We start from the raw sequence: 18,828 nt of genomic DNA, 5'->3' as shown, positions 1-18,828 counted from the left end.
TCAAGGACGATGGTAAAGCATGGAGAATTCAAGCTTTATTGCAACGAAAGATGCACTGTAATGTTCTTTGGATGGTAGGCTAGCTGCTTTTCCCAACAAAAGTTGCCAGCATAAAGCCTCCACCCTGTGTGGTGTCAAGCTAATCCAAACCATTCCCTAAATATTATCATTGGTCGTACTTTGGTTTCCTAACGATTTAGTCGAGTAATCCCCAGAAAGTGTACTATACCAAATGACTCTATCTTGCATGTCTTTGCAAAAGGTCTAATCACCAGGTGGCCCATATTTGTTCCATTGTCCGATTTCTCAATCGAATAGCTGTCTTCGTTGTTGAATTTGCCGTGTACATATGCTATTGACCCAACTATCAAAGTTGGCCACCTTGCCCTCCTTGTTCACTACTAATGCAAAAAATTCTAGGAAAAGCAGTTTTGAGAACAAAAGGATCAATTCACATATTTGTCCAGAAATCGACACTTTTACCGTTATCAATGGCAATACCAAAGCCCAAAGCAACTTGAAAAATTATTTGTTAGTGGGTGATAAGGGTATGATAGGGCATGATAGTTGCTTATCCTTACCTTAGGGGTTTAGAGTTTCTATAGGTTGTGGTTTGGTTGCCCCAATCGTGGTTAGAAATACTTATATATAAATAAAAATAATAGGATAAAACACATTAATCTCTTTAAGTTTTGATCAAAATTATAAAGAGGTTCATTAGTTTTCGAAATTGACACTTCATCTCAAAAAAATATTTTTCATTGGACATGAAGTCCAACTGTTAGTCAACAGTTAGTATTTCCATCAACTTACTGACGTGGTAAGCGTAAAAAAGTAATTTTACTCTTAATTAGTTTTTACAATTACAATTATATACTTTTATTATTTTATTATTTTTTATTAATTAAGAAAAAAAAGGCTCCCCATTAAGGCTTCCCAAAGGAACTCCGGTGCTCCCCTCCTTTGCGATCGGTGCTCCTCTTTCTTGGCTTCCTACTTTTTTAAAAAAAATATAATAATAATTTTTAAAATTAATAAAAAAAAAAGACATTTAAGTCTTTTCATTATTTCTGTTAACAATGTTTGTACTTTTGGAGCAAAGTATCTATTTAGAAAACTAATGGATCTCTGTGTTATTTCGATCAAAATTTAAGAAAATCAAGGTATCTTACCCAACATAATAACATATGCATATAAAGTTTTTTGAAGTCTTGAACTGTTCGGGTTGACGATGAGTGTATGTATGTTTTTTACTCAAAGAGTCAAATTTAAATCTTTTTTCTTTGAATTACAAATACATATATAATATATGCATATGAATTTCTAACTCATTTTCAATTTGTCACCAGAATATGCAATTATTTTCAAAGAAATCTTGAAACCATTTGTAATTGCTTCAATGTTTTCTTCTGTCTATGCCTTGATATAACTTATCGAATATCTTGTCCGATAAGAACTGCATAATAAGATTAATTTGATAATAATACAAAAAGCATTGTATACTGATGTTATATATTGGTGGAATATTATAGCAAATTACATGAAAAGGCTCAATATTTTAGTCGAAATTGGGGAAAAGCAAGCTCTAGCATACCAAACACAATCATATAGAAATTACAACTTTCAAAAGTATACAATTACAATTAATGTGAATGAGAAATTAATCATGCCTTAACCAGAATCGTGATAGATATTCTTCTTAATTAGTAGTATACAAAATTATATATTTCTAATCTTGCATGTCATTGTTGTTTTGGGCATGATTAAAAGTGCATCATAGTCTAAATTGACAATTGCTAAGAAAGCATTTCTTTCAAAATTTTCACTAGTTCTTTTGTCCTAATACAGATCTTTTGTTAGAAAAGAATTGAAAAATAAAAGAAAACAAAATAAAGCAAGTAAAACCGCTAGGAAGTCTGAGGCATGGTATCACTGTCCTTAAAGATAACTTCTGTCCTTTCGAAGTATAAAACTCGGTGCAAAAGAACTGTAACAATTATTCTCTAAGATTCAACATACCTTTCCTTATAATTTGCACAAACTAGTAAGAGATGGCAGTAACATCAAAGAAAAAACCCAACTACAAAAAAAAAGAAGTAGAGAAAATAAGCAAAGAAGACTTAAGAGAATATGAGAGGCTTTGGTGCATTGTAAGTGAGGTAAGGAGGCCATATTTATAGGTAAAGAATGAAGTGAACGTTACATCAAATCAAGGAATTGAGAAAAACTTCATTAACATGTATACTTAGTCAGGTATACATTGTAACAAAATCAGGAGAGTCATCAGCATGGTAGAGTACTTGGTCTGATAGACATTGTTTTGTTGTAGCAAAACCAAAAGAGTTATCAGCATGTAGAGTTTAAGTTTGATTCAATCAAAGGCTAAGAAAGCTTTAAAAATATTAAAGTCAAAGTACAAAAATTCACTTGAGCTTAACTCACGTGTATACTCGCACACAGGGGGGGATATGAATTTTCTCAAGGCCCAGTCCGATCTCGTGTGCGCACGAGCCCACTTCTTTTTTTTCTTTGCAATAAGCCTATAATGGGTTTGCTTATTTAAAGCACTCACACCTTTATATATCTTAACAATGTGTGATGTTTGAACCTTATGAAATACACTATTTTTCCAACAATCCCCCACATATTTCATAAGGTCTTATAAAAAGTTTTTGCTGAGTCAAATTTCATTTAAGTGTAATGCATTATGACTAGTGCTTTTTAAGCTATGAACTAGACTTAGAGAGAATGAAACATAAATCACAGAATTTTGATGTAGTTTATAACTTATATGAACCAAAAAGTCTTTATGTGAAATATAGTTTTTATCAATCACATTATATCCTCACAATTTATGCTATTCAATGCAGTTTTGCACGAATAAGCCATGTGTATACTTGGTTATTCATAAGTGCTCTAGAGAATTTACCACGATTCTCATAGAAGCGGCCCCACCCTACACTTATATAAGTGATTCCATCAAGTGTATACTATAGTTTGATACACTATCTATAAAAGATATGAAATTCATTAAGAGTTTAACTCAACCTCTCTTGTATTGTAGTTTTGTACTATTCATACACCATAGGAGAGACAATAATTTTAATAGTGTATTAATTTATCAACAAGTAACTTGTTATTACCCATATGAACCTAATTCATGGGATCTCCAATCACGTAGGTTATGTTACTATTATTTGTTTATTTCCTCAATTGGCTTAAGTACTTTCCCCCTCGATGTACCATTAATTAATTTTCTTCTTAGGGATTTAGTAAGAGGATCGGCCAAATTCAACTTTGACTTCATATAATTAATGGATATAATTCTATCTCTAAGCAGCTACTTTACTACATCATGTCTCAAACAAATATATCTATTTTTACCATTAAAAGTTTTATTCTTTATAATGGCTATTACTGCTTGGCAATCACAATGCATAGACACAGAAGGTGTTGGTTTCATTTCCAACGAAATATTTGTTAAGAGGTTTCTCAACCACTCAACCTCATTGCCAACTAACTCTAAGCTACAAATTCTGACTTCATTGTGTATTTAGTAATTATTGTTTGTTTCATTCATTTTCAAGTTACAACACCCCCACCAAGGGTGAATACATAACCAGTTATAGATTGTCTCATATGAATCTGAGATATAGTTAACATCATTGTATCCTTCAAATACAATGGGAAATCCATTATACAAAATACCATAGTTTATGGTATCTTTCAAATATTTCATCACTCTGTTCAAAGCAGTTCAATGATCTTGATTGGGGCTTTGTGTATATCTACTCTGTCTACACACAGCATAAGCTATATCAGGTCGAGTACAATTCATCAAATGCAGCAAGCTCCCAATAATCTGTGCATACTCAGACTGAGCTACACTATCATTTTTATTTTTCTTTAATTGTATATTACTATCATAAAGAGTACTCACAAGTGTGACATCAAAATATCGAAACCTTTTAAGTAACTTCTCAACATAATGCTCTTATGTTAACATTAAGCCACTATCACATTATATGATTTTAATACCCAAAATAACATTGGCTTCTCCCAAATCTTTCATATCAAATTTAGAAGCCAAAAAACATTTTGTTTTATTTACCACATCAATGCATGTACCAAAAATAAGCATATCATCAACATATAAGCTAATAATCACACATTCACTATCAATAATTTTTGTGTACACATATTTATCAACTTTAATAATAGAAAATCCATTACTAACAAGAACTTGATCAAATTTCTCATGCATTATTTTGGTGCTTATTTCAAGTCAAATAAGGATTTAATCATTTTACAAACCTTGCTTTTCTTGACTAGGAAGAACACATCCCTCGATTTTTGCCATATAAATTTCTTCTTCTAAATCATCATTTAGAAAAGCAATTTTAACATCCATTTGATGAACAATAAGTTTATAAATTGAAGCTAAGGCAAATAAAACATGAATAGATAACATTATTGTTACTGGAGCAAAAATATCAAAATAATCAACATTTTGTTTTTGAGTAAAACCCTTTGTAACTAATCTAGCTTTGTATTTATTAATAGAACCATCAGGATTAAATTTTCTTTAAAAAATCCATTTGCAACCAATTGGTTTGGATTCAAGTGGTCAATCAACTAATTCCTAAGTTTGATTTTGTAAAATCGAATCAATCTCATTTTATATAGTTTCTTTCCAAAATGGACTTTCTTTAGAAGAAATTGCATCAACATAAGTTAAAGAATCATTATCTACAAGATAAGTATAAAAATCATTACCAAAAGAAATTTCTTTCCTTGGTCTCTTACTCTTCGAATCATCATTTTGTATTTCAAAATCATTTTTACTAAAGGGTGCATGAGAAATTATATTAGTTCTTAATGAAAAAATATGCTCAAAAAATTCAGCATTCTTTGTTTCAACAATTGTATTATAATCAAGAACATCACTTTTTAATACAAGAAATCTATATATAGCACTATCTATAGCATAACCAATAAACATGCAATCAAATGTCTTAGAACCAATTTTTTTTTTCTTAAAATCAAGAAGCATTACTTTGGCAAGACACTCCCACACTTTCAAATACTTTAAGTTAGAAGATTAGCCTTTCCATAATTCATAAAGTGTCATAACAGTTTTCTTATAAAGAATTATATTTTAAATATGACATGCAGATAATAAAGCTTCACTTTACAAAATTTCATGTGCATTAAAACTAACAAGCATTGAATTCATCATTTCTTTTAAAGTTCTATTTTTCCTTTCAGCTACACCATTTGATTCGGGGGAATGTAAAGGAGTAATTTCATGAAATATTTCTTCTTTTTCATAAATATCATTAATCGGTATGTATTCACCCCCTCTGTTTGATCTAACTCTTTTTATCTTTATATTCAATTGATTTTCTACCTCAACTTTATATTTAATAAACATGTCAAAAGCTTCATATTTATGCCTAAATAAATAAACTTTAGTAAATCTAGAATAATTGTCAATAAATGTAACATAATATTGCTTACCACCTCTAGTCATAGTTTGCTTTAGATCTCCTAAGTCTATATGAATTAAACTTAATAATTCATATTCTCTATTTACTGAAATACAAGTTTTCTTAGTTGATTTTGTTTCAACACATATTTCACACTTATTAAAGCATCCATTTTTAATACTAGAAATTAAACCTAATTATTGCATTTTCTTAATATAGGGAATGCTAACATGTCTTAGTCTACCATGCCATAAATCAATAGAGTCAATCATGTAAGCGAAAGAACTAGCATTTTCATTCAAAACATTGGAAATGTTAAGTACAAAGAGTTCTTGATTGCAATAACCTTTACCTACAAACACATTTTTTTTGTCATTATAATCTTGTCAAATTCGAATGACACTTTCACACCAACCTTACCCAATAAGGCCACAGACACCAGGTTTGCCCTTATATTGGGAAAATGAAGAACATCATTTAGAGTTAAGGTCTTGCCAGATATGAGCTTGAGAAAAACTTTCCCTTTACCAAGAACTTGAGTAGTTTGAGAATCACCAAGGTATATTATTTCTTCTCCTTTCCCTACTAGAGTATAGGAAGTAAAGGCATTTCTGTTTGCACTAATATGCTTAGTAGCACCTGAGTTTACCACCCATTCCTTCACTGGCCACCATATTGGCTTGTGAAATGATCGCAGCAATTACATCATCGGATTCATCTGCTTTGACCAGGTTGACTCTTGGATTAGCAGGTTTGTCATTTCCCTTTGCTCTTTTCTTGCATTGTGCTGCATAATGCCTTAGCTTTCTACAAACAAAACAACTACCCTTTTTTTAAAAGGGAGGATGAGAAGCTTTGGGTTTATTATCAAGTTTATAAAGGTACCTTTGTTGACGCTGGGTTCTGCCTTGAATCAGATTGGTTTTAGTTGCAACTTCTTTCGCTTTGGAGGCCTTAATCTCCCTTCGGACTGTGTCTTCAATGATGATGTGCACAATCCAGTCTACAAGTGACAACTGCTTTTCCTTGTGCTTCAGTTATTGCTTATAGCCATTCCATGATTCTGACAGCTTCTCAATTAGCAACCCAACAACGAACTCTTCTTGCAACTTGATTTTTTCAACCTTTAAGTCATCCACCAACTTGTGGTATTCATGGATTTGACTTTTGATGTCCTTGTCATTTATCATTTTTCAACAATAAAAGTTGTCAATCACGAACTTCTGTTTCTCAACATCTTCTACAGTGTATTTGGCAATCATTAACTTCCATATATGCTTTGCTTTTTTGTAGAGACTATATATATCAAACTGCTCATTAGAAAGTGTGCTAATGATTGTATGCCTGCATACCTTATTTGCGTGCATCCATGGTTCTAGCATCTTAACATCATCTGGCTTAGAATCAATTAGCACAAAAGCCACCCCATGAACATCAAGAAATGAAAAAATCTTTTCTTGCCATCTTTTAAAGTTTCTACCATCAAAGACTTCTACTTTGAAAATATCTAGAAATGGTTTGGCATATGAAACCGAAGGCAGAGGAGAAACGGTCAACGGAATAGGAGCCATGGTGGAATCATTAACAGTGGTGGTGGCAATTAGGACAAAGGCAACAGTAGGAACAGAGGCAGTAGTTGGAATAGTGGCAGCAGCATTATTAATGTGAGAATCTATTATCTTAAGATTGTTAGAAAAAAATTGAAAAAAAATAAAATAAAATAAAGCAAGTAAAAATACTAGGAAGTCTGAGGCATGGTATTACTATCTTTAAAGATAATTTTTGCCTTTTCGGAGTATAAAACTCAATGCAAAAGGACTGTAGTATTTATCTTCCAAGATTCAACAGACCATTATTTATAGTTTGCACAAACTAGTAAAGGATGGTAGGAACAGCAAAAAGAAAGAACCCAATTAGGAAAGAAAGAACCCAGTTAGGAAAGAAAGGCAGCAAAGAAAATAAGCAAAGAAGACTTAAGAGAAGATGAGATGCTTTGGTGTGTTGTGAGTGAGGTAGGGAGGTTGTATTTATAGGTAGATAACGAAGTGAACGTTGTAGTAAATAAGGTGAATATTGTATCAAATTAAGGAGTCGAGAAAAACTTGGTCAGCATGTATACTTAGTCAAGTATACGTTGTAGGAAAATCAGGAGAGTCATCAGTATGGTAGAGTAGTTGGTTAGATAGATGTTATTTTGTTGTAGCAAAACTAAGAGAGTCATCAGCATGTAAAGTTTGAGTTTGATTCAATCAAAAGCTAAGAAAGCTTAAAAAAAATTTAAAGCCAAAGTATAAAAATTCACTTGGGCTTAGCCCACGTGTATACTCACGTGCAAGGAGGGAAATATGAATTTTCTCAAAACTTAGTCCGATCTCGTGAACGCGCGAGCCTCTTCTTTTTTCTTCTTTGCAACAAACCTATAGTAGATTTGCTAATTTAAAACTCACACATTTATGTATCTTAGTAACGTGAGATATTTAAATCTTATAAAATACATTATTTTTTCAACATCTTTCATGTCATTGACAACCTTTTATTTCCATATACAAATACTCATAACTGGATTCACTAGTATACCTCAAAAGAAGAAACCAATATCCATGGTGCAGAGGATCTTTAACCCTTTGAAATTTTTCACATTATAATTTCGAGACACAATCCACAAGAATCATGATTGCTCAAACCGGGGGGCAGTTTGCTGATAAACTTAAACCCAAATAGTGAGCTCACTTTGTAGTTTGGGGGTCTTGGAAGCAAGCAGAAGCATATCACATGGGGGAATCTTTTATAGGATCTGAGGACCCAAAAAGCCATATCCAAAGAAAGCTAGTTTCACATGTGCTTCAAAAACTGTCAAGAAATCAGCATGTGATAGGTCCAAATCCAATTATAATTGTCCCCGCAGCATTTCTTCCAAATGCTCAAAGTCTCCCTCAAGCATCCCAGAAAAGGAGTCAACAACCCTAGCTAGCTACTAGCAAATACTGAATTATTATTGCTGTTACTATTTTTCATTGGTGGTTCTGCATTGAACGTGATGTGCTTGCTCTGAGCAAGCAGTCGTAGTTTTCTTTATCGCACTGCCATCGAATTGAAGGATGGCAAAAGCAATCAGTGATCACCTTTTGAACATGACACTTGAGATGAACCTCACAGATTTCTTGGTTCCAATTTTCCAAACAAGTCAACCGATGGAACGTAAGGGGAAAACAAAGGACTAATGCAGGGCTCAGCGAACATGTTCTTTTCTTGTCTTGTTGTGTGCTACATTACTTTATTTCCTTGGTATAAAATATACTTATTCTCATGTTGGATTCGGGTAGTGGCTTTGTTTTGGGTTTCAATTTAATGATATCACTCCATCATCCCACTGTTAATAAATTAACTAAAACCCTCCTCCAAAAGAAAATGGTGGGTCAGAAAAGAGAGCAACAATATTACAAAAATTATAAAAGATCAAAGGAACAGGCTGAGACAAAAATTATGATTAAGTATGGGAGATAAAGGTTGTGATAGAAGTTCTTAATCCGTCATGACCTTTCCCAATCCGAGGTTCACTCTCAATTTCTTTCCTTTTTACAACTACACACCTTGTCATTAAATTAAACCTTTTTTTATTTAGAAATTATTTTTTTATTAAATAAGGTTTATATTTTTTTTCCTAAATTAAAAAAAAATCAAGTTCTTCAAATAAAAGATCCATGTATTAATTATTGTATCTAATGAGCACTCGAGTGCCAAATTAAACTTATTTCAATCATAAACTCATATGGGTGATTGGTCTGAAAAAAATGTCTACCTGTTTTCCTCTATGGTTATCACGTGCATATTTTTTCTTAGTGGAACTTAATCCATCTTTCTTTTCAGTTAATCTTCCCTTCCAAAGGAAACATCCCTACCCATTAAGGGCAAAACAACACTGTTAATTACTCTAAACCAGTCTTCCATTTTACATAGGAGGAAGTCCAAAAGAAGAGTGAAAAATTGTAAATTTAACACAACACATGCCCAGCTTCACATCAACACTGATAGGGAATATTTGGTTTCTATATTTGTTGCCTAACCTCACAAAAGCAAATTACTATCTTGTTGAATAAAAAAACCCACATGCGTGCTAATAGATTAGTATTATGACTATTATTCTCACACCCAAATAATATATATATATATATATATATATATATATATATGTATATATCATACTATACAAAACAACTCTATCATAAATTCTTATCATGCTGAATAATAAAATAGAGACGTGGGGTTAGGAAGAATAGGATAACTGCTTGGTCAACTTGAAGTGGACAACAAGAAAGAAGAAAGAGAAATAAATTAATGAAATTACTATAAAAAATCAAAATATTTTAAGATTTCTATGGGGGCCTCAGCACATGGCATTGTCCATCTCAGTAATAATAATACATGCCCCGTAATAAAATTTATATAATAAAATGAGCACATTTTCTTGAAATATGTACTCTTAATGAAGTTTTCCATGTGCATATAATATTTTTTTAAAGTTACATAATAGAACATACTGAAAGAATTAATAGAAAAAAGCAGCACGATGACTTTGCATTATTGCTTCAAAATTTTGCTTTTCTCCAACGAGAAGGGTTCAATTTTTATATTTAAAGGTAGGTAGTGGAGTAGTTTAAATTGACTTGAATATTTTGTTTATTGATATAAAACAGGGAAGAAAAGAATAGTCGAAGCAACCTACCAAGGCTTGTGCTATTTTATTCTTATTTTAAATGTGCTTCATCCCCTTCACGCCATAGCTTTCTCTGCTGACCATTTCATATAGATATATGCCTATTCCGTTAGGGTTATTAACCCAACATGCAAATTGAGTCAAAATTAAATCAAGTAAATGATTTTTACGTAATAATACCTCTCCCTCTCAAACAGTTTTAACTGAGCTTATTAATTTGTTTGTCCTAAGTAACTAGCAGACATGAAACCCATTTGACATTTCTAGCAAGGTCTTATATCCTGAACGCTTTTCTATTTTCTGCCATATTGGCAGTTCAGCTCTGTACTCTTCTTCTTTCTTTCTTTCTCTTAACTCCTTTCCACACGTTTATAATCAATTGACTTCGATGAGCATTGAAAATATTTGATAGGACATCAATTGCGGCCGAAAAGGGGGCCACCCAAAGTTTATATTTATCCATAGCTATATATTTTTAGGGCAAAAATGTTTTCTCTCTTTTTTAATTCAATAAATTTGTATTTTCTTTGCAATAATTCAAAAGAGGAAGCTCCCCAGAAAGGTCCCTGGGGAGGGTTCGGGTATTCCAATCCTAGTGAGAAGATTTATGCTACTGACGAGAGAGGAGGTGATGTGGTGAGGAAAGAGACCACAGCATGGTTGAACTTGAAAGGGAGAAAGGGAGATATGGGATATTACTGTTTGCTGTGGTTGCTTGTTGGAATTAATAAATATATTATCATTTTTTAATAAAAAATATTCTCATTATTAAATCAGAAAAAATGATTGTCATCACAGCAAAATGAAGGTCAATGTGGTGAGATGCATGCAGATGTTCCAATATGTGCATGCAAAATGATTACAAATATGATTACTTCTTTATATATACAAATGAGAAAGATTATTTCTATATATATTACTTTCATGTTGCCGGTATCTATATTCATATGTAGTATTATCTATTATGAGATTAGATTGTATAGGAGAAATGTATAGTGATGTAATTGTTTTGTGTCCAATTAATACAAGTTGATTGTGTAAAATTAAAAAATCGAAATAATTGGTACTAACCTTTATTGGAGTTTGATTAAATGAAGAGGACCATATCTTTCATTATATAGATTTGAATTCGAAAGATTTATTTAATTTACTTAAATCAAAAGTTGACTCAACCCGATTTGATCATAAAAACGTCCATAATCCAAACGTTCTAATTTAAACTCAAAATTTTATCTAAACTCAAAGTAATACAAGTTCAAAATTACTTTAAAAGATAGAATCATCGAAAACAAAATCAAAACAATCTAAACTCACAACTACAATTAAGTATATTTTTTCTTTTTAAATTCTAATTTGATTAAACTATAATAAATATAACGCAAAACTATCAGTCTATTAATAAATTAACTTAAGGATAATAAAAATATAAAATCTCTTTTCCTTTACTCTTATATGTCTAATTTCTATATAATTTGTTTGGATTGAATACAAGATCTTTTTTCTTTGTTTAAAAGAGTAAAAAGAAAACAATTCTTTATATTATTATAATTAATTCTCAATTACTACATTTTATACATCATAGATTAGATATTTCATTCTCATCAAAAAAAATAATACGGAATAATTATAATAAATCTTAAAATGTATTGCATGAATAAAATTACTAGTGATTTTAAAATTTTGATTGATCTCGTTACTTAACTGTAATTTATGATGAATTTAATTAGTTGATAAAATTTGATTTGATTATATAATATATTAAAATCTAATTTTATTTAATTTTAAAAATACAATATAAACTCGAATAACACTTTAAAATATTAATATTCAAAATTCAAATAATTTAAATTTAAAATAATTTTAAATTCGAAATAGTCAAAATCTAAAACTGACTCGGAATGTAAAAGATCTAAATTAACCTACCTCCAAAGTTAAATCATATGAGCTAAAAAAAAAAAGAAATCTTTTTTGAAAGGAAAAAAAAAAAGAATTAGGTGCACCATGACCACGGAAGGGGAGGGTGAGGCACGTGGTACTGTAACGAGCAATAAAGAATAGTAGCACGTGATTTATTGTTTGTGTTAAAAAAAATAAGAAACGGTCATGAGGGTGGCGCTCAATTATTGGATGTGGTACAACTATAACACGTGTGAGCTGTTATGATCTTTTTGTCACAGCTTAGTGACGCGCGCTGTTGTACTGTACAATGCTCCGCCTCCGCACTCCTTAGCATTAACGAAAATAAAATGTGAATAATTTTTCTTTCATGAAAAATATTTATGTTTAAATTATTATCGAATAGTAGTTATTTGTTTGCTTAGTAAAACAGTACGATTTTATTGATGAAATAATTAAGAAATAAATTTCTTCAGTAATATTAGAAAACTACATGAAGGAGCTACAATTTTCAATTAATTATGGTGCATACCAATTAAAAGATTTGCAACATATCTATATGTATAATATATATAAAGTACAAATACGTGTAATACTTTAATTGACAAGAAAAAAATATCATCATTTATTATATTTTCAAATTACTATTGGAAATAAATTTCAATTACAATTTTTAATTTTGAATAAGCACCACAAGTTTAAATTCAAGAAAAAAAACACCATAAATAAGAGTAATTGTAGGATGAGAATTGTCACTTTCACAGTAAAAAAATATCTTGGATAACTTTTATAATATATACATATATATATATATATATATATATACATGCATGTGTTTGGTTTGAGTTCAAAATATTAAATATTATTTTAATCTTCTTTGGTGTTATGAGAAAATTGACATTTGGTCAAAAAATTTAATGATAACTATTACTTTCTAAAATAGTAATCACTAATTTGCTTTAAGTTGCAAACTTGTAATGAACAATTTTACTTCGTTACCCTTCAAAACAAAGGGTTGCTTTTTACCATAACTAGACTATGGCCCGTGCATCGCACAAGGGCATCTTTTTATCTCTTTTTTTTTCTCTTTTTATTTTTTTTTTATGTACTCCACGTGGTTAGAAAAGGAAGCTCTTTTGAAGTTTTCTTATAAGTATGTTATAGATTTTGGTCACACTTGTTAGATGAGAGGGTTTAAATGCTATTAATTGAAAGTCCTTCATTTCAAGACTAATGCTTTGATGCGTTGAAAGTATGCTCTGCGTTGAAAATATGTTATACAAATTGCTAACCTTTTCCAACAATATTTTCTTTCAAGTATCACAAACCAACTATATAGGTATGTCGCACTCAAATATTTAATTTATTAATTAATACATAATTGTTATATTAAAAAATAAAATTTAAATATTCTTTTTTCAATTTTCAAAAAAATAAAAACTATACAAAAATATCGCATTGGAGCATTTGATTAATTAGTTGATACATAATTTTACTGTTAAAAGGTAAAATTCGAATCTCCTTTTTTCTAATTTCAAAAATAAAAAAACCTATGGAGAGATGTCAACATTTTACAAAGATGTCAACATTAAAGTTTATAAAAACTTCTATAGAATAATTTAAAATTAAAGCAATTATACAATGGAACAGCTACAAAGAGATTATAAAATGTCTATAAAAGTAGAGGTTACTCTTATCAGAATTATACATTCCATTTTAATTTTTACAAAGTGTTAAAAAAATTTTGACTTTAATGTATTTAATGTTATTTTTTAAATTTTTTTGTAAAATTTATATTTTTTATTTTTGATGATAAAAAATAAAAAAAATTAAAAATAAATTTGAATATAAGAATTTCAGATGTTGAAGAAAAGGAAAGATATAATTTTAAAACATTAAAAAATATGAAAAAGAAATTGAAATGGAGAGAGCAGTGGTGTTTTTGCCAAAGAAAACACACACGTACTAAGGCTGCGTGTCAAAACATTTGTGATTGTGTTGAAAGCCTAAAACAGTACAGGTGTCCACAATTTTTCTTTACACGCACCCCACCCTTCATATTAAAAAGAAACAACAAAAAAGCGGCGAGTATACGGAGTTGTTATCCGATTAATTGGCCACCAATAATAATTTAGAAATTAAAATCGGCAACACTGTTACAGTTAAGTCACGAGGAGACAAAAATTTCGTCACGTGTCATCCCTCAGACCAAAGACAGTACACATGTGCTGCCAACACCGACAGGTGGTGTCCGGCAATTAAAGCCTCAAAGCACGTGTTGAGTTACTGGCTTATCCGGTTACCTTACCGGATATTTCAGGTAATTTCCACACTTGTGTTTGAGAAAAAAGGGTTTTTATTTTAATCCAAAAAAAAAGAGATTTAACGGTCAAGATCTTGTATAAAACAACTCTCTTTCTGTGCCTTTATTTTCCTGTAGTTGGGAAGCTGTTGTTTGTGGCTTTGGCTTCTTTTTCATTTTCATGTTTGGTGGAGAAGGAAGAAGAGAAGACGGGATTTGAGGAAGCGAAATACTTTGTTTTTGTGGGTTTTTGGTTGGGTTTCGGAGGTGGGTTTTGCTTGAATTTTGCATTAAGAGAGTGAAAGAAAAATGGAGAGAGATTTTATGGGTTTGAACTCAAAAGAATCATTGGTTGTGGTTAAGGAAGAGGTTAACTGTGAGGGGTACAAAGAAATTGGTGTGTATCTTCTTCTTCTTCTCTCTCTTTTCTTTTTTGGTTAAGTTCTTTAAAGTTCAGTTTTTTTTTTTCATTGGGTTGTTGGAAATTTTTTTTTGTTTGTTCTAAAATTTGGCTTAATGTTGAATTGGGATTTTTTTTTTTGTTTTTCTTTGTGTTGCATGGATGATGGAATTAAGATATTTAAGTAGAACAAATAGAAAGGATTAAATGAATGGATAATTGGTACAAAAAGTGTTGGTTTAATTCATTTTACTTCTTTTCTTTTTTTGGATAATTCAGATAATTGTCCAATTCTTAGCACTGTGCTATGAAAACAAGTTTTTTTTTCTTTTTATAATTTTATTACAGGTTTGGAGTCATGTGAGCAATTATATGATTGGCACATAAAAAACGATGGATAACTGTTTTTTTAGGTTCATGGTGATTGTTCATAGATAACTTTGTTTTATTCGGACATTGCTTGCAATTAAGTATGGAAAATTATTTTTTAATGAAAGTTGTGCCTGTTTATGTTATCTTTAAATATATATAGCTTTGCATGTATCTAATCTTTGTCACTTTTTTCGAGATTCTAGGTTTTACTAAACGTTCAGGGATACAATGGCCATTTTCAAACAAGGTTTCTGCTGTTCCACAGCTGATGAATTTTAATTTTGCTCAAGGAGATAAAATTAAAAAGATTGGATCTGATGCTCTGGTATCCCCTGGGTTCATGCCTATCTCAACAGCAGATGCTGCTGAAGTTCAGGTTTGATATCATCCCTTGTCTTCATATCGTGGATTAGTTGCTTGATGACCATTTCAATTGAGTCTTAAGTTGAGAGCTTTCTAGTGCCTTTTTCTTTTTCTAAAAAAAAAAAAAAGAGAAAAATACTTTTTGGCTTTATGAAATTATGGGAGGAATGAACCTTTTTTAGGCATTGTTCTATGCAGATTGATCTGCACCTTAACTTACATGGTTATTTGGAAAGATTCTTATTTAATTGGTTGGCAATGTCTCTAACTCTATGTAAATTGTCAACTGATATTTATTACCATTGATCTTTACCATCTAGAAATCGTTCAATCACAATGGGCAAGGTGGCAGTCATTTTTCATTGACAGCTTGTTCTGTGCAACATGATCTACATCCTGTTCAATGTCCTTATGATGTGAAGATGTTTCCAGTCTCAAACCAGGCAGTTTCTGTTTCTGTGAGCAACCCTTTCATGAAGAATCATTTTGCAACTGCTGGTCTAAATTTGCCTGTTACTTCCATGAAGCCACAATTACTTGGAGGAATTCCAGTGACAACTCCACATTCAATTCTTCCCACCCTTGGTTCTGTTGTTGGAAGTATTGAACCGTGGTAAATTTAATGATTTTATTCTTGTTTGCACTTGCTTTAGCAAAATCTTGACATTAAGATATTGAAACCTGGTTGGAATTTTGTTTTTAATTAGGAAAAGTGTCAAGGCCTCTGGATCGCCTGCTCAATTGACTATCTTTTATGCGGGTACGGTGAATGTCTACGAAGATATCACCCCTGAGAAGGTGCTCCTCTTTCTTTCTCCTTCAGGAAAAAGGCTTTCGCTAGTTACAATCTATCGGTCAGTGGAAAGCTTAGACGTTACTTTTTTGGCATCTTATTCAGGCTCAGGCTATCATGTACCTGGCTCAAAATGGATCTTCCGTGGCTTCTAGTGTGGCACACCCAAAAGTGCAAGTCCAGACACCTATTTCAAAGCCAGTTCAAGTTGATAGTGTTCCTGCAAACCAGCTTATAAACACACAACTGAGCTCTGGTCTCTCAAGCCCTTTATCTGTTTCATCTCATAATGGTGCTCAGTCCAGGAGTGGGTCCACTACCACTGATGAAGTGATGGCATGCAAGAGCACAGGAACTCCAACAACCCCTATTAGCAAAATGGAGCCTCCAAAAATGGTGAATACCATGGGATCTGTTGCTGCAACCAGCATGATGCCTTCTGGTATGCCGTTATGCTCTTAAAAGACTTCTGTTCGTTGTTTTGTCTTTAAAGAAACAGTTTCTGACCTTGATGAAACTAAACTATTTCTGACCATTTAGTTAACCATGGATATGCCTGATATTACAGAATAACTAAGGAGGCTTAACTCTAAGCACGCCCTTTTTTTAGCAAAATTTACCATTTGGAGCATGACTCACCAATGAATTTCAATTATAAATGACTCCAAATTGTTTGTTTGCAGTTCCACAAGCTCGCAAAGCTTCCTTGGCTCGGTTTTTGGAGAAGCGCAAGGAAAGGTTAGTTGTTGAACCAGATATTTTTGTACTTTGATCCTCAATATGGGTCTTGAGACTCTTTCAAACTACTAGTTGACTATGTTTAGATCATATCATAGTTGAAAGTCAAAAGTCTTAAAAGATATAGGATGCAATATATTATTCCTTTACTTTGGTGTTTAAATGCCATTGCATGTTTGAATATGGTTGAAGACTGTATCCATGTTATTTGTTCGGTAACTGGCTTGAGGTTTAAGGCATGTTGATAGGCTACTTTACTTTGTATTTAGTTATTGGCCATATCTGCCTGCTTTGCTGGGGATTTGATTTTGATGCTTATGAGCACATTTGGTGTGATACACCATTTGTGTAAAGAGGGACAAGGGAGAGAATTCAGGGAACCATGAAAAAGGGCTTTCCTTTTTCAAAATCTCTCAAGGGAATTTGAGGTTAAAGAATTTCGCTTGGGATTTGTTCTGTGCGTAGAAATTATTGCTATATTAATTGGACATGTAATTCTGGTTACATACAATGATAATCCTCAAAATCGGCTGCCTTTGATAATTAAGTTTTTATGTAAGTTTAATGTTGTCAGTAGAAGTTGGACTTCTGATCCCATGTTGTCAATTTTTGCCCTTGTAGGGTTATGAGTGCAGCGCCATACAATCTAAGCAAGAAGTTTCTAGATTGTGCTACCCTGGAATCCAATGCATGAACTTTGCTGCAATCTTAGCGGCAGGGATTGTTCGCTTTCAGCAAGCGAGGAGGGTAACCGTGATTTATGATTTGGCATTAGAAGGAAACTTAAGCAAGTCTACGTAGTGTGTCAAATATGTACGCAACTGGTTTTTTGTTTTATCTAATTAAAAGAACTGTAATCCTGACTCTGCTTAAATTCCATCAACTAAGATTATTGTGTAGTTGGTGTAGGGTTATACCCTCTTTATTTTCTTTATATTAATGTGGACGATTTGCTACTTTGTAACTATTCAATTGTTGTTACATGGTAGAAATAATACAATATATAGTAAGATTTTTGTATTTCCTCGTATTTGAGTTCTGAATCAATCATCGAAGCTTTGTTTGCTTGCTTGCTTTATTTGGATTGCATTTTCATAACTAGAAAATATTTCTGCACGTTTAGATATGAAACTAGTGTTCCATGTCAGGGTTTGGTTTGGGGTTCTTTTAGAGTTTGGCTTTGGAACACAATCATGCCCCATTTGAGTTGTCAAACTTACACCAAGAACAAACTTAAGGGTGAAGATGGTGTAATCAGGGTTGGTTGGCTGGTCTAAGTCTGTCCAACTCCTGAATCCTTCATTTCTTTTTTTTTTTTTTTTGTAATTTTGAAGTTACCTTAGTTTCCGTTTGTAGCCAGGCTAATCTCTTACTGACCGGTACCAATATTTGGTCCATTTGTAGCAAGAATTATAGCACAGAAAGAGAATTGGTATAGCATGTTATGTCCCCAAGCAAACGAAAAGCACAAATCAATGATTATCATCTTTATTAGGAACCAGCAATTAACACCTGCCGTACCCATCCAGGATAAGATTCTCTGTAATGCATGATTATGACACTAACCTATTCATTTTGCGGGCAATTTTGATGATTAAGGGCTTCAAAAGATACCATAAATGGTGATAAATATGAGCAAGTTTAAATCCAAAGAAGGGGAACTCACATCTTGAATTGACAAGTGGAATGCAAATATATTGATGCGCTTACCCAATGTTATGAACAAAAAGGAAAGAAAGGATGAATATGGCAGACAAGAAA

At 31.9% G+C, this 18,828-nt stretch overlaps 1 protein-coding gene across 1 annotated transcript; it reads left to right on the top strand.

Annotated features, from left to right (window-relative positions):
• On the top strand, positions 14,504–18,097 carry LOC18609856 (protein TIFY 6B). Its single transcript, XM_007045182.2, has 7 exons — positions 14,504–14,798; positions 15,377–15,549; positions 15,857–16,149; positions 16,244–16,334; positions 16,435–16,771; positions 17,013–17,067; positions 17,689–18,097. The coding sequence occupies exons 1-7, from the start codon at positions 14,711–14,713 to the stop codon at positions 17,759–17,761; spliced, it is 1,110 nt and encodes a 369-aa protein (XP_007045244.2). The 5' UTR covers positions 14,504–14,710; the 3' UTR covers positions 17,762–18,097.

The sequence above is a fragment of the Theobroma cacao genome, chromosome 2 (assembly GCF_000208745.1).
Source record: "Theobroma cacao cultivar B97-61/B2 chromosome 2, Criollo_cocoa_genome_V2, whole genome shotgun sequence".
In the NCBI taxonomy this organism is placed as follows: Eukaryota; Viridiplantae; Streptophyta; class Magnoliopsida; order Malvales; family Malvaceae; genus Theobroma; species Theobroma cacao.
This window is presented reverse-complemented; position numbering and strand designations above follow the sequence as displayed.